Source organism: Copadichromis virginalis, linkage group LG16, assembly GCF_057382275.1.
Source record: "Copadichromis virginalis isolate Kocher_CV1m ecotype Utaka linkage group LG16, C_Virginalis_male_GT1.1, whole genome shotgun sequence".
Taxonomy (NCBI): domain Eukaryota; kingdom Metazoa; phylum Chordata; class Actinopteri; order Cichliformes; family Cichlidae; genus Copadichromis; species Copadichromis virginalis.
The window spans coordinates 9,566,068-9,586,049 of record NC_140633.1 but is presented as its reverse complement, the minus strand read 5'-3'; the positions used below and the strand labels follow the sequence as shown (position 1 = coordinate 9,586,049).

Below are 19,982 nucleotides of genomic sequence, written 5' to 3'. Positions count from 1 at the left end.
ACTCACATGATGACCTTTCAGTAACCAGGAGTTCAGCGTCTCCTGTGAAGCATCAGGGCTGCTTGAAAGCAATTTTGCTGCAGTGTGTTAAAGAAAAACTCCAGAACTGTTTGCAGTTGGAGACTAACTCAGTTTAAATGGCTTACACTTCACATTCTGTTTATATTGGAATTTGTCTTTAGGTTCTAGAGATGTTCTCACGCCGGGACCCTGGAAGTCCAAGGACAGGCAAGAGGCATGATGAAGGGTGTTTTCACACACGAGTTCAGAATCAGATTCTCGAGTCTCTATCAAGACTTAAGTCGAGTTGTCGGGAAGGGGATTAAAACAATGAAAAGCTTTCATGTCTGAGTGTGTGGCTTGTGATGCTCCATCAGCGCCTCCAAATGAAGTGCTGTTCTTGTTCTCAGAGAGCGAGACTCCAGCGCAGTGATTAATTCAGCCTGTAATTGTACAAACAGGCTAACATTTCAGCTGTGCCGTATCTTCATCAGAGTCCAGCTGACCAAAGAGACAAGCAGTTATTGTCACCCCAGCCTAGGTGTGCAATTGTCATTCGTTATGCCCAAAGGCTCCACTCTGTTGAGAGCGTTAACCTTATATCCACCTCTGTGGCCCACGTGATGATTTCACCATCTTGTGAAACACTTGAGACTGGCTCCAAATACAAGCCAGCCCCCACAGAGTGGTGCGTTATAATGCTCAATTTAAAAAGCTTCTGTTTTCTCTTTTTTTGACAGCTGTACAGAGGATGTTTTTTTTTAAATACCTCACCTGTTTAAAGCTGAGGCACAGAATTTGCATTTTAATGTATAACTGGTAATTAGATCATGTGGGCACTGGCAGCAACGTGCGTCGCCTGTACATAACTAAACAAGGATTTGAAAAAGTGTAGCAGATAATGGATGCACTTTGGTAACAAATATAGCTAACACTGATATAGCTGATAACTTAGGACTCCTGCGCTTCTCATCCCCCCCAAACGAGACAAGAACTCCAAAGATGCCAGGGTTAAGGCTTCAAATAATAGTCCACATTGTGCTCATGAAGTTTGTGTAATATTGTTTTTTTGTACTCTTTCTGTTTCTCTTAGCAGCTTCACTTTTTTGAAGAAGCTCCAGACTAATCGTCTGTCTGTCACTGCAGGTTTCTCTTTTCACATATTTCCTATTATTCTCCGGCTGCTTGCTGTCTTGTGAGGGCAAAAATGTGTTCTCCAGAAACGCTGCTAAAGTCGTTATTTGTCACAACTTTGAAAGTTGATCAATTCACAGCTGTAGCCTTCATGATTATGAATTTGAAGAACTTCTTTTTGATAGTTGCTTTTAATTTTAAATCGAAATTTAGTTTTGTAAACATGCGTATGAACGGCAGCTCATATGAAAGAAAAACTGTTATGCACCACGAATTGCGTTTACTTGTCTGCATTTGTTTGCATCTGGTGTGACAAAGTCTGTCTTTGGTCCATGCAGTTTGGTTCTTAGGTCTGTTCCTGGTTACCAAGGCATTAATGTACCAGCTGACAGCTTTTGAGGGGAAATCCAGCAACAAACAACTGCAGGCTATCACGTGAGAGACCCTCTTGTACACTGCCCTGCAGAATGAGGCTGGCAGCCGGCTGCTCACAGTAATCAGCATGCAGCACATGACCTGCATTTATCCTTACAGCACACAATGTACTTCAGTGTTCTAACCAAAGGGGGTGTAAACTGGTAATATGATATTTTAATCATAATTAAAGGTATAATTAGACCTACAGTGTTTCACGGCAGTGAGACTGTTTATTCCTTTCGCTGACTTTTCCCTCAAAATAATTAGAATTTTAAAATGAATCTGTGCTCAGTGATCATAAATATGAGTAAATCACTAGTTTATTTATTGATTTATTTGGTGTCCAGAATGCTTGAGTAAGCTCTGTTGCTCCTTATAGCACATTTGAGTTTGCCTAATTCCTTGGCAGCTTACTTTCCCTTCAGAAGCTGCAGTTGCTTATTTGCTGTTGCATTGCAAAGTGGTACAGTAAGCATTCTTGGATGAGATGGAATTAAACTAGTGGTTTTCGATTTTGCCACTGTTCCATTTGCTGACGCACTCGGGACCTTTCTTCAGCTTTAATCAATTTGCTTTTTATCCCATCACATTATTTACAAAGGCATCACATCTATGAGATGAACTGAAAGTGTCTGCCATCGAAACCAAACTTGTTATAGTACTCTTTGCCAAATTCTGTGAAGTTGTGCTTATGTTATGTCAAATCTTTGCATTACTCCAAAATATTGCCTTACACCAGCGCTAGTTGCAGAGAAAGTCAAATGGATCTGAAACAGCGCATGATAAACATCATTTTGGTCAAGGCTGGATGTTAGCTGTTGCTACAAACACTATATCAGGTATCTTTGAAATACATGAACATATATGGAAAGTCTACTAGAAGCATAGCTAAAACTCACGAGTAGAGAGGAAATCTGACACCTCTGAAGCAATAAAAAAGATAGGTGTGGGAGACTAGTGGGTAAATATTGACGCCTACGAGATCTTACTCAGTTTTTATGGCCTCTGCTGGCAATTATTAATCACCTACTTAAAAAAAGTAAAAGTTATGCATGCATCGCATGTGCAGTCACTAATGTCTAAGGTTGGCTTTTTTCTTGGTGATATCGTTGCACCGCTTTTACCCAAGTTAGAGAAAATATAACGTTTTTGTATGGTTTGTTCCTGCTGGTTTACCTCACTGTCAACCTAATAAAATGAATGATGTTTCTGCTTTATGACTGCAAAAGATACAGGAAACATATTCATGTGATGAACATGTGATGCTTTGGAACAAGAGGAAGATAAGAGTAAGACTGCAGTTTGATAATATAGTTTTCCAGTAATGATTTTGCAGTTATTAATAACTATATATTTAGTATATATTTGTAAATGTGCTCATGCTCAATTTGATGTATTGCATTCAAGATAAACAGCTCAAAGTCTCAGTTTGCTAGTGACTAAAAATTAATGACATGGACAACAAAATTCACTACAATCATAATAAACCAGTGTTTAAAACGAATAGTTTTTAGTGCACATATTGAAACAACTGTACCCAAATACAGCCCATTAGACAGTAGACAAAGTATTAAAAACACCTTGTAGTTTAAGCACATTTAAGTAATAAAGTAAATCTGTTGATGCTGTATCAGGACTTTAAACTAAAGGGCTCATCTTCAGGTCTTTGTTCGCTTCTGTCGCTGGTTTTCAGAGATGCTCGCTGCTCACATTGCGTTGTGTGTCATCTGTATCTTGTGATGCTCATTCTGTCACGTGAAGAAAATCCATCTGAACTTGATTTCTGGAGGGGAAAAAAGTCTTTTGATTCCAGTTTGATTCCTAGAAATTTAAGAAAAGATTCTTATAATTTCAATCATCTTTAAATTAGGAAACTGTTCTCGCAGAATGAAATCAGTTCAAAAATAATGCAGCTTTCTGGGAAAAGTTAGCAATAGTTGTAAAACTGTAAAATGTTCATTTATGCATGCAGTAAATCACATGCTGTGCATCTGATTTCCCATAAATCTCTCCTTTTGTTTTATAGACCTCTTGTGATAATGTGTTCGTGAGCCGCTTGGCCCTGTTTACAAATGAGACCTCACAGAGACACACTGAGTGTATTGAGTGTTGTCTACATGCAACATGTATATTGACTGGTCCTGATTGCTGCAGTGGCCTCCATCAATCAGCTGATCCCTCGAACGAGGATATAACAGGAGTGTCTTATCTGTTTTTTCTTACCTAGCTTGAAATCTGCCTGTTGTGTGATGATGCTTAGCGTCTTGCTTGCGGCAGCATCACAGGTCCTTGATCATGTGGGGGCTTTGAGCTGAGTTTAGGCTGGCTATGTTTTCCTCTGTAGTTATTAGATGATAGATGTCTGTGTTCTTCCCTGGGGATGAGCTCCGCTTTAAACATGGGATCCCTTTTTTTTCTTTCTTTTTCCTTTTTTTTGCACTCTCACTTTCCCTCTGTGGTGAGGAAAAGCCCATAGGTTTCCAAATAAGGTCTGGGTGAGTGCTGGCAGTATTAATAGAATAAGACTGCCGCTGGGGAAAATTTCTATTGACCTGTTGAAAGACTTTATGTGATCCGTGCTGTTTCTATGGCAGTGTGGGGGGCGGGATGCTACAAGGGCTCCGTGGAGATCCATGAGCAGCTTTAGCTGGCTGGTTAGCTTCAAGTAAATCATAATTAGAGTGACGTTAACCAGCTACGCCACAGGTAGCAAGAGCCCACCTTTTAAATGTCAAATTTCAAACAGCAACACGCGTTTCCTAGCAAGAGTGTTGGGAAACATACAGATCTCGACACCCTACTGTAGCAGTGAGGCTTCAGCTATCAAGGGTTTCATGCTACACGGCAATTGTTCGTACAGCTAATAAGTACTCACTCCACTGTAAATTCAGACACATTTGTTATGCAAACGAGACCCTCTCAGGCTCACAAACATAATGGTTGCTATGAAATGCTTTCGATCCAGCTGTCAAATACACCCGTATTCACTTGTGTGATGTCAGGGTAGGGTTGCCAACCGTCCCTTAAAATACGGAATCGTCCCGTATTTCGAAACAAAAGTACACGTCCCGTATTGAGCTAATAAGGGACGCACTTTGTCCCGTAATACAGTGAGAATCAAAAGTAGTCTATAACTTTTAATGGAATTAACGCTTTGTTTGAAAACATAATTCCCAGCCCCTCTCCTGCTTTGTGACCAATGAGCTGACAGCACACTTATGACAATAAGTGTATGACAATTCAGATTACCGCTCATCTCATTGGTCGAGGAAAGGTCGCTTACGGAGAAAATACCGGAAGACAACAGATGACCACAACAAGAAGCATGGCCAACAGGGAAACAAACGCCGACACTGCGGTGCAAGTCTCGGACGACAGTACACCTAAAGCTGGGCAGACACTGTGCGATTTTTTTCAGTCACGTTATTCAGCTCCTGCTCAAACTGCACGATTGACTCGCAGGGGTTAGAAGTTCGTAGGTCACGATGCAGGGTCTCACACTATACGACCAGATGCTCTGATGCGACCTGAGTGCTCACACTGTGCCTCCATAAAATGAAGGTTATAACAGAAAATCTGTCGCTCTCTCTCTCTCTGTCTTTCACTCACACAGACACACCACCACCATCAACTTTGCTAAATTGCTAATGAAAAACATTGATCAGGCAGCTGTGATTGAGCAGCAGTGTAGATCCAACTATTTTCACGGTTGTTGTGGTCGTGATCATTTTGTGAGGCCACATCGAAAAGGCTCGGATGAGCTTTCCAAAGTTCTACAAGTTGTGCCTCCATCGCTTGTGTCCAGATCACACGCTGCACAGCCGTGCTGCTCCGTCTTTTACACCAACGTTTACGTGTTTGCGCGCGAGCAGTGTGAGCGGCTGTGGTGAGACCCTCACGAGCGATTGATGATCGGGAGCTGGTCGTGAGGTGTTAATCACTTCTCGTTACCCCACGTATACTACACGACGCACGATGAAGGCCAAAATCGGGCCGATCACTCAAAAATCGTCTCAAAATGGGCCTAAAACCGCACAGTGTGAGCCCAGCATTAGAGCAGCAATGTTTGTTTCCCTCAGAGAAAGGGAAGAATGGGAAAAGGAAAACACCTGGCTGGAAAAAGTTAATATGGGCATGTGCAGTGAATACCAGCGCTATGTGGCCAGAAGTGTGATAATATAATTTATTTTGTGTAATAAACAACTGCAAGGATAGATGATTACAAATAGATGACTAATACATAAAAGTAATACATAGATGAATAATGATGATGAGTTAAGATGCGTAATCATGGGAACAAGCGGGTTTACAAACAGGAGCAGCTGATTAGAAAAGCTGAAATAATACCTCAACTGAAGCCAATTGTACTAAATGCACTAAATGTGCACTGTTACAAGAATATTTTTCTTTCTATTGTTTTCTATTATTTTAAGTTAAGCAGGACAGAGTTCTTTTAAAGAAAGATTTACTTATATTCTCAAAAGTTAAGCATGACAGGCTTCTGTTTAAGAAGGAGACCTGTTTTACTGTGTTAATGTTGTCATTTTGAGCTAAAAATAAATGGCTAAATGATCATTTGTTTCACATGTGTTCATATCACAAAGAATAGAATATGCATCTACTTAAATCAACTTCAAGTCAAATGGTTAAAAAAAATAATTTCACACACAAAAAAAGAGCTAGAAAATTCACCACACTGGGAAGGGTGAAGACAACTGGGTTGCCCGGCCCTGGCCACGAGGTGTCCCTTATTTATTTTTCAGGGAGTTGGCAACCCTATGTCAGGGTCTTTGAAAAACTTTCAGGTTTAAGGTTTTGTAGCACAAAATTTGTATTATTATTATTTTTGCATGCAGTAATATTAGTTGAAGAAGGATAATAATTTGAATGCAAAATTTGATACTTTAGTCTTGTACAACCTGTTTCCAAGAAAGGTTTGGATAAAAAAAAAAAAGACTTTTTCAACTGGATCATAAAATCCGTTCAGTTCTTCGTTCATTTTTTTTCATTCAGCTTTTCTGTAAAGGTTTTAGGAACATCTAAACATGTTCATATGCATGCACTGAGTAAAGTTTATCGATGTAATTCACTGTAACAGTTTGAGTATTTATGATAAAGGATCAGCAGAAAAAGCTGAAAGACCAGTAGCTGGAACATGATGGGAAACAAACCTTTGTGGGCAGGAGGACTTCTCAACTCTTGACTTTATCTAAAAAGTCATTAGTCTTCTTTGGTTTGGTCCAGTTCATCTAAACAGTGTTTCAGTTAGACAAGAAGCAGAAATGGCAAAGAGCAACCTTTTCTAAATTCAGCACCTTTCATGTCTCATGCCTCATTTTCTTTTTTTTGTTGTTGGCTGTGGGTCACTTCCAGGTTTGCCTTCCGCCAGCCACTCCTCCTTATGAGTCTGGTTGTTTTTCCCTTTTTTTTTCTTTTGCATGGAGACCTGCTGAGGGGTTTTTGACTTGATAAAGACGTGCTGTGTTTGTTCCGGCAACACTGAGGCCTGTGGTGTTAATGTGATTCAGCTGGCTGATTCAACCCATTAAATAACTCTGAGAAAAGAATGGCCCACTGGCTGTGGCTTGCTGCTGGCTGCCAGTCCCAGGACTCACTGTATGCCTGCAACTGAATGGAAACAATGTCTTTTAGCACTGGTGCTTTGGGCACACGGCAACTTGCGAAGCTGTTTGATAGGTGGAAACTTGGACAGAGTCAATGAAACCCGGAGACGCCTTTTTTCCTGTAAATTAAAAAAAATAAAATAAAATAAATCGAGTTTTCTTAAGGCCTAGATGTGGAAACGTGCCTCAGAACGGGGTTTCCCACAGATGAACAGCTCTCTCTCCTGTTCTACTAACTGTTGGATGCTAGGAACATAACTGGACAGTGTGTCACTACAGTAAGCCTGCATTAAATGCAGCGGCTCAGTAATCAGTTTTCTCTGTAAACCTTACTTTATTTCTGAGTCATTACTCATTACTTGTTTTAGCTTTAGTAGAGATTTAATATACTGCTTTATGATCCCGTTCACAAAGGGATCATAAAACACATGTGTCAGTGTTTGTGTAAGCGTAAGCTGAAAGCCTGGTTAGAGGATGGATGTTGTATCTTAATAATGCAAATAGCCATATTGAAGAGGTTCGGTTTTACTTTCATCTAATGTCAAATTTCCTTTCATCTTGTGACTTAGCAGCAATGGCAAACGATCTGAAGTCTTTATCCTGCATGATCAAAAGCCCAGTTAGTCATTTCCATGACTAACAATTAATACTTTTTGTGTTTTGTTTTTAAGTCAGGGTACAGAAAGCTATCAGTAAACCAGGTGCCTTAAAAATGTCTGGGTATTCTCAGGACGATGTTACATGTTAAACGTTAGATAAACTTTTATAGACTCGGCTTATGCAAATTTTATCTGAACAGAGGCAGTTAACACGGTTAACAAGCGTTAACCGTGTTAACTCTTTCTCGTGGTCTTCGACACTGAGCGCAGATCTGGGTTTAAAACCACCAATTAGTTTTTGTACGTTTTTGCCGTTTATGATGGCAGCTTTGGAAAGTGTTGTTTTTGTCCCTGTGTTAGTGCAGTGCCACTGATAAACACACTGATTATCTCTGCCTCATCACATGCAAACATTCACACTGGGATCATGTGAGTTGGCCTCTGTTGAATCTTCTAATCAGAAACAAGACAGCGCCTTGTCGGGGTTTTAGGTGGATAATCTGATGGAAGCTGTGTCAAAGTCAAAAAAGCAGGTTGTGACACCTCAGTCCTGCCTAAGGAGAAGGAAGTGCATCAGTGGAGCTCGTGGAAACAAAGAGTGCCTTTGCTCTTAGAGGGAAAACAAAGGCACATGTGGAAAATATACACCGCTTTCTACCTTTTTCAAGTCGTTTATGTCACTTTTGCATATGTAAAGTGTAAATATCCTTACTTTGCATTTTCATTTAGCCTCTAAAAAAGAAACACTTAATATTCGTGTAAAATGTTTGCCTTTAACTACATATTTGAGATCATACTTACTAAAAGTTTTGATCAGCTATGTATTTCCATAGTTCACTTTCTCATTATCGCAACTCACCATTCTACCCCTCTGCAGCTTTTTATTAGCACTATAACTATATTTGACTATATTTGGTCAATAAAAAGTCAGAAAATAGTCGACAGCTTATCCACCGACTTCTTTAAATGTCTTCTTTGTTTGTCCATCTGTCGCTCCTGCCTTGAGGGAATTTCTTCTGGAGCTGATACAGCATTCACTTGGATTCAAAGAACTGATAAAAAAATTGTGATATTCCAAGGCCAAGGTCACTATAACCTCATGAGGCCATTTTTGGTCATAAGTTAAGAATTTTTACTAAGAAGTTTATAGTTTATTGGATTTATTGGATTCTCAGAATCATATCCCAGCTGGCACAGGGCGAGCGGCAGGGTACACCTACACCCTGGACAGGTCTTCAGTCACAGGGCTAACACAGAGAGACAGCGGGACTCTCATTCACACAATTCGGCCAATTTAGAATCACCAGTTGACTCAACCCCACTAGTTGCATGTCTTTGGACTGTGGGGGGAGGAAGTCATGGGGAGAATATGTAAACTCCACACAGAAAGATGGTGGACTCAAACCCCGGACCTTCTCGCTGTGACGTCTTACTAATCACCACCCCACTCTGAAAATAGCCCAAACTAATATTCTGACGACTGTGCAATCATTTGCACACCAAATACAGTTTCTTAATGTGATTTAAAAAGAAAAGATTCCACTTAAATACTAACAATTTTCTTCCATGAAAGCAAACATAAGAAATATAGCAATAGCAAATTAATCTGTAGGGTGAATGATTGTATGAGTGTAAAAGTCCTTTTCCAGACATTACTTGCAGAATTAATACTCTTAAGTACTGTAACATATTTTCCCTTCATTTTTCTTTTTAGCTTGTGTGGATCACACCTCTCCATCTGCTAGTGCTGTTTCCGTTGCTTTTTTAAGAACTCTGTGCCAGGTGCAGTTTTGCATAATATTAATAACACCTGCATGCACACTGAGTTAGGAATCCCGCCGAGTTTAGCACTGTGCCTCCTTCTGTTTTTGGCCGTCATATGTTAGCAAGTCTTGTACAGCGAGTAGAACAAGCAGTTTCAGACGCGCGACTCACGAGTGACACAAAGGTGCAATGAAGAAACACTGCTTTCATATCGCGGCACCAAAGTTTCACCCAGACCTGAGGAGATGAAGTAGCACGCACGTGTATTCTCTGTATTTTGTTTGAGTCATTTTGTGTTTCGCTCCTCCAAAAGACATTTCCTCTATACTGGGAGGTTACTTTTGACCTCACTTGTCTGTATTGTATAGCTCACTCTAAGTGAGCTGCACCTACTGGGACTCAAATGAATCATTATATTATAGTGTAAGAAAAAATATCTACTTATGTTCTTGATTGATTGGCCAAGAGTCAGTTTTCAGTAACGTTGTAGGGAGAAAGGGAAATGACAAGCAACAGTAGGAGCGTTTCATCCCTGGCTCACATGGAAACCCTGTTCTCACTCCCACCTTCTTCCACAGATAGTGTCCAACGTGCTGATCTTTTCCTGCACCAACATCGTGGGCGTGTGCACCCATTACCCTGCTGAGGGTTCCCAGAGGCAAGCCTTTCAGGAGACCAGGGAATGCATCCAGGCTCGCCTCCACTCCCAGAGGGAAAATCAGCAGCAGGTGAGAGAGAGAGAAAGCTCTGGTGACAAAAGAAAAGTTTGTTTGATTAAATCAAGCAAACTTTTTATTAAAGAAATGCTTCACATATAATAATGTCATCCCACCCATGATGTGCTTCAAAATTATGTCAAACACCACAAAGTTTTATAGTGAGTACACATTTATATCGCTATATCGAACAATCAACAGTAGACAGGAACTGTGTTCACAGGGATGGTCGTAATATTAACAGGTTCAAAGTCAAGTTATGATTCTGTGATTATTTCTTGTCTTAAAATATCGCTTTTGCCCTTGTTTACCTTCTCCCTGTAGTGGTGTCCTATGCCCACTAGAAGATTACGTTAATGCACTTAGAAGCTTTTTGCCAGCCGCCATTAAACAACAATGCAAACAATTAAACAAGAAGCGTGTGGTGCAAAGAGATTAGGCGATACTGTGCAAACATGAGACGCATGCGTAGCCAAAGACTGATATAGAACTGATGGTTATTGGAAAAAAGAAGAAAGAAAAGGAAATGAGCTCCAGGGTGAGAGAGAATCTTTAGTGAAGAAGTATTATTGTCACCTTAATAATTTAGCATGACATTTTTATACAGTACAGACTATTCATTTATAATTTTAAATTAAATTTGTTCAGGTTGAAACTCGTCTTGCAGCTCATTTTCTCACGTCATTCACCTGCAATCCAACAATGAAGGAATTAAAACTGCTTATTGTTTTGTTTTGGTATAGGTTTTTATTATTTTTTACCTGACATTCAAGTAAAAATATGCAGCTCATCTTTTCATGCATTTCAAAATGTCATGACCTGATAACGTCTGTAATTCAGCTGTTGAGAGTATGGCCCGTATTTTTTCGCCATAGCAGCAAAGAAAGAGGTCATGCTGTCTTTGGCATTTTGAAGGTTATACTGTATTATTATTATTATTATTATTTTTGAACAATGGGAACAAAATGTCCAGATTTTATATTGCAAGTTAATCAGCACAACCACAAATGACCTTGGGACAAATATTCTCAGTTCGCACTAAGGAAGTGACAAGTTTTGAAGCTTCTCACGGCCCTCTCTAAATGACTTTGAGCTCGCACTGGCAAATTGGAATCAACGTTAAATTATCGGCGTTTCCTTCTTTACTTATTCAGATTGAGTCTCCCGTAATGTGGCTACAATCCTCATCTATTAACACGCTCACTTGACCTTTGAACTTACGGCTCCTTCTCTTTCCTGCAGGAACGTCTGCTGCTCTCAGTGCTTCCTCGCCATGTTGCCATGGAGATGAAAGCTGACATAAACGCCAAGCAGGAAGACATGATGTTTCACAAGATCTACATCCAAAAGCACGACAACGTCAGGTAACGATCAGGGGCTGATCAGTCACGGGGAGGAGCTGGTTAGAGCACTTCTCCCAGTCTGACTGAGCACTCAGAGAGCTTCAGAATACACTGTTACAAACAATGCATTTTCTCAACAGTCTCCACAAAAACAATGCATGTTTGCCCCGTGAGGCCCAATTCATATTTCATTAGTGTTTAATGTATTTATGTTTTGTTTCAGACAGTATTTTGGTGATTGAAACTGGACTTTGAAAGCCTTCAAATGCTGCTATTAACCTACTGATTATTAGTAAACAATCTGAACTTACAAAATTAGCAACATGTAGACTTTCTGCTGTCGATTATTGATTACTGTGAAATCACAACACATTTCTTTGATGAACTGACTGAACTAAAGTATCTCAACACAACTGAGAACACAGACTTGCCAGATCTGAGCTTATTATTGTAGTTTCGCAGCCTGTGAGTGAACCTACAACATCTGCTGTCCATGCTCAATAGCTCGGGACGTTTTTACACCCTCACACCTTTTATGTGGGGGAGGTAGAGGTGCTGGGAGCAGCTAATATGTACAATTAACATATAATCTACACACTGTTAAACACACGTAAGGAAGTTGCAGCAGAAGTGCTGAATAAATGACGTTTAATCCAAGTTAATCCTGAACGGTGCTGCCTACTCACAGACGGTGGCAGAAGAGGTAGGGGGAAGTGCAGACGCTGCCATGGCAACGAGCTGTATGCTGTTTTGACAGAATATTTTTCACCTGCTTCTACGTACGAGATCCATGCATCCATCCGTGATCCAGGGCCATCAAACTCATTTTACTTCACAGATCACACACAGCCCAGTTTGATGACTGATGCAGTCAGCGAGGCATTAATTGATTCACAAGACCCAGGAAGACACACACGTACTCGTGTGTTGTTGTTTTTTTTGTCTGTTATTGTGAAGAATATTCAACATGTTAGTATTGTTTCATGTAGCACCATAAGACCAAAACAGCTGTGAGACCAACAGTTACTACTGTGACCATTTTTATACCGATACTGATTAAGCTTACCTGCTTCTCTTAGAAATTTTACAGCATTTAACGCCCTCTGTCTTTTAGACTGGTGGCTGAACTGGAGTTGGAGTGAAGGGTTTGGCCGTCTCAGCCTTAAACCACAGAGCTTTACTAACCAGATGGATGTCTTGATGTGGATTTAATATCTGGAACTCTGATCGTGTTTGTCAGATCCCAAATCTTTCTCTTTATGTCTTTTTCAGTCCCACTTTGTAACAGTTCTAGCCTGTTCTTAACACACAGTTTGTTTGACTTATTTTTTATGTGGCTTTGCTCTATTAGCTGTGAACACTGTGTAAACTGTGTAGGACAATGGAAACTGATGTTAGGTTTGGCACCACCTCGTGGAGTAAGAAAAGACTACATCCATTTGTGTCAGTGTACCCACATTGCAGGGATGGAGCCTGCATGTGTCATCAGTTAAACTTCAGAGCTCTGCACTCATTTTGGGGACAAAAATCAGGTATCCATAATTTATCACAAAGCATCAGTTCCAAATCCGGTCTGATGGTCACGGTTGCAGTTAGATAAGCTGTGCTTATGGTGAGGGTAAAGAAATAAATGCACATCTGTACAATGCCATCTGAGATGACGGAAACAAGACTCTTTCTTCTTCTGTGTGCATGTGTGTGTGTCTGCTGGTGTGGTAACAGCAGCCCGAGTTTTGTTCCCTGTAGCTGTTGCAGTCAGGTGGCAGCCCAAACCTCCATAAATAATAGGTGTTATTGAAGTGCTTTATCACTTTGATGTGTCCCCGTGAGACTTCATGGGTTGGAGCATCAGGTCACGTACTTGTGTTCTTGTACACAAAAGTTCTTTTCATCGCTGCTAATGCGATCGTCATTGAGAATCATCTTTTTTATGGTGCGGATTGTTTTTGGAGCAAGGGCAAAGAAAGAAAGAAAGAAAGAAAGAAGAAGATGTGCATGTGACAGAAGTTACTTAGGCTAGTCTGCATTTGAATGAGCGTATTGTCTAATTGCTAATTAAACATCAGGATAGTCACGATCATTTACCGTAGAAACAGCTAATGCTTTAACCTCCTAAGACCCGAACTCTTCCAGAGCATGCATTTTTAATTTCTCTTTGATATTTGGGCATATTGGGGCCCGATGAATGTAAAAACAAAGAATTACCAGATTTTTTTTTACCTTATATAAGAGCCACATATGAGGATATTCGTTTAAAATTTTGATAGAACAGAGGCAGTATAATGCTCTTGTAAGTGGATATCAGGCCCTTGTAGAGCAAAATTGAGTATTTTGGTCTAAATAACCCAAAAAGTGAAGTCCACATATGTGGACGCCAGGTCCTAGGAGGTTAAGCTAATGCTGCATCCTTAGACTCATGCTTACCTGTGAAGAAGTTAGCGTTTATGTAATTATAAATCTACAACACTGGATTCCAAAAGCAGGAGAAGAATGAAGACAGAGCTTTGATGTCCTGTTTTCATGCGACTCACTGGGGAGTATGCTGCACATTAGCAACCGCTAAGCTTGGCTAACTTCTCTCCGCGGTCATGAGTGTAAATTTACTGTCGAGCTAACCGAGTGTGACCTGGCCTGTTCGGGGAGCGGGCAGTGGTTTGCTGGTAATTGGGGCTCTGCTGAGCGGCCGAGTAACAACAGGAAGAGAAGTGACAGCTCCCACTGCTACCACTAAAGAGCAAGGGGGGAAACAGTTGGAGGCAGTGAGGTGGAGAGGAAGTCACTTTGGGTTTGGAGCTTATTGCTGCTGTAGAATAGCATTAGGGTCTGCAGTATTTCTACCCATCCCAGAATTCAGACGCAAAGGGTAGCGGTTCAGTTAATGGACTGTGAAAGACATATAATTACATCCGTAGATCCGACACATTTCTACCATTTCAGCCTGAACCGCAGCTACCTAACTAAAGGTAGCGTGTGGGGAAAACATGCCTACAGGTTCGACTAATTTCAAGCAGCGGCGCCTCCAGCTCGGCCTCACTAAACACAATTAGCAGATGGAAGACGTGCAGAGTCGGGCCTTGTGGCGGTGCCGCTGGCTGCTGCGCTACACTGCAGGGCTGCTCGTAAGCTTTATAGGGAAGCTGATAAAACGATTTCAGGACTGTGAGGCTAAAGTCAGGCGGTCTTCATCAGCAAATTGTAATGTCCAAAGTCCAGAAGCAAGAACAGGCAAGTTAATTTTTTATTTATTGTCACAAAATAGTGAAGAATAAACCACTAAAAATAATAAACCAAATTTATTGGTTTATTATTTTTACATTCACAATTCTAATAGGGACAAAAACAGTCAAACTGAGCAAGTAAGTACACTCCTACATTTATCTTTCAGTTAGTCTCAGGTTTTCCAGATTAGGTGTCAATGATTAGAACATATTTAGGGAGGAACCTTTCCGACTCTATGACATCAACGATTTGCTATTAAATTGCAGATTGTCATCATGTATGAACCTATAGTGCTCTCTCAGCCCCAGAGGGGAAAAAAAAACAGATGCTTATGAATCTGACAAAGGATTTGAAGACATTTATTATGCTCTATGGAAAGTTATCTACAAGTTGTGCAGATGTTGAAAGGAAATTTTCCAAGATTTCCGCAGCAAACTCTGAAAGTTTGATTCAAAAACAAGTCTGTAAAACAATCTGCATATCTGCAATATCTACAAAACCTAAGATTTACTAACATATAAGAAAATAAATCATTATCTTTTTGCAACCATCTAGAAATATCAGTGTGTGCATGTGTGTATGCTGCCACAGGACTAAGCAGCTCGGCTGATTTCAGCAGGCCTTTATTAGTTGTTTTCCAATGCAAGTCTTTTATTGTTTTGGGTCCGCAGCTGTTCTTTGCTGTCTCTGTTTCCCCTTTCACATTTAAAATAATATTTAGTATGGTTGATTGTACCGACTTTCAACAAATAGTACATTCACTGCTGGAGGTAGAACAGCTTAGGAGCAATTGCCTCCCCCTCACTGGCTGGAGGAACTTCAGTCATGGTGGCCATTATGTTACCTGAAACTTTTTCTTTTTTCCACTGTGTTCTTGATGGGAGAGTACAGGTGTCGTGTTGCTGCCACTGAAGTAAAGTAATATCCTCCGGCTTTTAGCAACCAGGCCAAAATATGCACTGACTGAGGGATTATGTAAGAGGGCTCTGGGGTAAATCTTACAATAATAACAACAATAATGTTAATTGCACGGCAGTAAAACAAGGAAAACCAGCATTACAATGTGTGTTACGCCAGCACTTAATACACATAATACAATACAAATGTACAAGTACAAGTCTCAATGTTTCCAGCCTGCTAAGATATCCCCAGACAGAATAGTGTAACTGGATCTACTCTGATGGGACACTTATGTGTCAGTCTGAGGATAAAAACATGGAAAGAATATGGAATAATTAGAGGAACTGACCTTATGTTTGTTTTACGTATTCTAATTGACTTAAACAGAAGAATTACAACTGAACAGAGGTTTTGGTTATGCTGCTGGGGCCATGCCTGACCGGATAATACGTCTTTAGTGAATAGGCAGCAACATACATGTATGCAGCAAACAACAGGAAACACATTTGATGTTCACAGTCTTTATACAAAAAGACTTTAATAATGTTCAATAATGAAAACGTGTATGGTTTGCAGAAAAAAGGAATAAAAGGAAAAACAGGAAATTAAGAAAACTGTGGTGGAGAAATTGGAAAAAAAAGGAAGAGACAAAAGCAGAGAAGCAATGATGGCAGAGACTGGAGGAGCTGTTTGTTCTATCCCAAATCTTATAAATTTCCACCATGAAATCACATCATGCATTCAAATCCTGTCTTTAAATAGTTACTGCAGACATTTCAGCATTAATGTCTGCGCTTGCACCAAACACTTTATAAGTACTGTTTTAGTTTCCCCAATAATAAACAAGGGGAAAATATTCTCTTTACAGTGTGCAGTTATGACTGAGTGATTTTTACCACTCTGGGCATGTGGCACATGCAGAACGTATTGTTTCTATGAAGCCTGCACAGCTTATTTCTTATTTATGACCAGGTAAGCTATGCACATAATTAGTTAAATGTTTGTTTTAGGCGAGGGATGCAAATCAAGCAGTAAATCAAGAGCTTGTGACTGTTGAGCTTTGGGTAGTGACCACGAGACTGAGGATGCAAGCGGCAGAAATTAGCTTTCTCTGAAGGGTTGCTGGCCCCTCCCTTAGAAAGAGGGTGAGATGATCAGTCATTCAAGAGGGGCTCAGAGTAGAGCCGATACTCCTCCACATCGAAAGGAGCCAGTTGAGGCGGTTCAGGCAGCTGACAGGATGCCTCCAGGGCGCCTCCTAGGTGAGGTGTTCCAGGCAGACCCAGGACATGCAGGAGAAATATCTCTCGGCTGGCCTCGGAATGTCTTGGTGTTCCCCCGGACAAGCTGGAGGAGGTGGCTAGGGAGAGAGAGATTCTTTGCTTAGGCTGCTGCCCCCACGACCTGGCCCTGGATGCTTTTTGAGGATACTGTAAATTTATCTTTGGTTTTTAAATTGTGCAATCAGTCTGATCTGTTGTCCTCAGTTACCACTGCAACAATCCCCGATTGTGTTCGGAATAACCGTAAAAACATTCACTGATCTGAAACCAAAGTCTCTGATTCTTCTTCTAAAGAACTTCCTCTCATAATTTTTTCCCCACGTCTGTGTAATTGCCTTTAATCCTGTAAAAAAAAGGATAAAACCTCAAATCCATGAAGAACAATTTAGTCCTTATAATCCAGCGTTGTTTACTATTTCCTAATATGTAAAACTTTGTCCTCTTCGAGACCGTAGCGTCTAGTGCATGATCTGCTTTTTAATCATTGTCACAAAACTAAAGATCGGTAAGAGTTCACGTTGAACTTTAAGGAGCCAGTCATCACCCACAGCAAAGATTAAGTGGTACTTAGGGCACTGTCTCTTGTGCATACTTATTCTCCCCTTTGTTGTTTTGTATGTTACCACCCACTGTTCCATCTCATGCTATATCCGGAAGAGGCCTTGCTCTCTGCGCCTCTGGGTCACTGGGGTGGGGAGGGATTGACAAGATCTGTACATTGTAAACAGATTAAGTACTTTAGAAAAAAAACTATTTGCATTACTAAACAAATAAATCATCATCTGTCATGATGTGCAGTGTGGCAGGCAGGCAGGAGCGGTGGACCCAAAATGCAGGACTCAGACACGGAAGTAAAACTTAAAGCGCAGCTGTATTGCTGGGAAAAACCTCACCAAAAAGACAAACAAAACTCTGGACAGAGGAACTAAGGACTAAAACACTGGAACAGAAATACTAAACCGGAGCAGGAGACAAAAAGCACAGCAGGTTGAGGGTGAAGCTCAGGCAGACACACCGTATAAATACACACACCAGGTAATCAGGAAATGGCACAGAGGAGGGGATGCAGCTGGAACTAATGGGCATAACGAGACAAACCTAGAACGGGAAACTCACACTCACCAACTCGGGGACAGAACACAGAGGAAAGACACAGGTAGGGATGATCGGAACAACTAAACACACGACTCAAACCCTAAGAACAAATACAAAACAGAATAAACTAGAAAAGAATAATAGTAAACACAAAGCGCTGGGTTACCGACCCAGGACCACGACATCATCAGGGAGTTTTCTTTAATCACATCGGTCATTTCAATTACGTTCTGTATTCTTCTGCCTTTCTTGTGAAACACATAAAACCCCACATTTTCAGGATAGTTCATATATTTTTTGAATAAATAATAAATATTCTCAGTCCTAAAAAAATTGTGATACTATTATTACTAGTGATGTACTAGATACAACTAATTTAAATCCAGGCTTACATTTTTGGCCCATCGGCTACTTTTTTGGATTGTGTGAGTCTTTTCTTTTTTACTTGTAAAGGTCTGTGTCCCACTGGACAGCTTTGTTTATTTATAACTAAAGAGGGTAAAGCAGTTCTGCTTCCCTTTACTTATCTTTGACGAACATGATGAAACAGGCAATAGTCAGTCTGTTAAGTGAGTGCCATAAGAAACCCAGTATACAGTTTTATTTGCAGACGGTGAGAGAACCCAGTGCCATGTTAAATGACTTCATAGACCATTACTGCTACACTGAGAAGCAATAGGTTTTCCAGATAATATTCCATTTGGGTTTCTTTTCTACTAATTGTTAAATGTAAGTATATAACATTTACACCCAAAAGCTAGCCAACATGAAGTGATTGCTCAGGTGATGCTTCTGTGCATCCTAATAGCCAATCATTAATTGGGTGCTCAGTTTCAGCTACTTTAGCTTGGTCACAGTCACTTCAAACCTGCAAGCTGCTTTGCAGCCCAACTCCACCACAGCTTTTCACTCATGACTTAATGTCAAGTCTGTTGTCAACGCTGGCCAACAAGAGACAAGACAGACAAACCAGTCCACCTAATTCATATTACTGCAAATGGAAATAACATCTTCTCCTGACTGTTGTGGTTACATGTTCTTAATTAGATCGCAGTGTTATAACCAGGGGTGCACATAAGTGGTCCGCAGGTGCGCATTCGCTGTCAAAATAAAAGTCGCGCACCAGATAAGAAGTTGCAACGCGCGTTTGCGTGCATAAGATTTTCTGGAGGAGGACAAACATGTGTTTAGAACTCTTAAAGATGTCGAAGAAGCTCCTTTAAGCAATTACTTTGGTGTTCCTCCACCTCCAAAGAAATGTCAGAAGGAGTCCGAACCGCAAAAGAAGCGCGTATTCTCGGAAAAGTGGTTGCAGGAGGTGAGCTGGCTTCAAACAAATGATGAACGCACAGAGATGTGATGCAGAATATGCCGTGAAAATCCTACTCTAGCGGACAAAAACAGTGCCTTTTATATGTACGCAAACGTGCGTTGCAACTTCTTCTTATAAAAGCGCGACTTTTATTTACCTGTGGACCACTTATGTGCACCCCTGGTTATAACTTTAAAACCTGTAGCACATGTCAGACTTTCCTGTCTTTCTTTCTTCCATCCCACAGTCACCCGCTTTCCTTCATTAACCGTCACTGCCCAATTAGATAGACCTGTGCTGAGTCCAGACACATCGGTCAAGTGTCTGGTTTCACTTCACCTCCCATGCAACAGTTCACCGAAAGCAATCAATTATTCTCAGAAATGTGTACCCCAGAGAGGGAACTCTTAATCCTTTGCAGCCTAAGACCCAAATTGAGTAAATTTAGGAATTTTGGAGCTGGAGTTCATTAGAACACGTTAGCGCTCTTGACATATGAGCAGTCAAGAGAAAAAGGTAGCATGTGAACCCTGGACAAAAAACAAAACAAAAACAAACTGGTATAACGCTTAGACA

General features: G+C 40.6%; 1 protein-coding gene and 1 long non-coding RNA gene across 3 annotated transcripts in view; one reads left to right on the top strand and one right to left on the bottom strand.

Moving 5' to 3' along the window:
• The window catches only part of adcy5 (adenylate cyclase 5), a 95,678-nt gene that overhangs the window by 35,436 nt on the left and 40,260 nt on the right, over positions 1–19,982 (top strand). For both annotated transcript variants that reach the window (XM_085435178.1, XM_085435177.1), the window contains exons 2-3: positions 10,117–10,266; positions 11,497–11,618. In XM_085435178.1, coding sequence (XP_085291304.1) covers positions 10,117–10,266; positions 11,497–11,618 — 272 coding nt within the window. The remainder of the gene's footprint in view (positions 1–10,116; positions 10,267–11,496; positions 11,619–19,982) is intronic.
• LOC146690237 (uncharacterized) lies at positions 3,040–5,017 on the bottom strand. Its single transcript, XR_014915739.1, has 2 exons — positions 3,775–5,017; positions 3,040–3,372 (listed from the first exon to the last, which is right to left on the bottom strand). It is a non-coding gene; the product is annotated as an uncharacterized LOC146690237 (long non-coding RNA).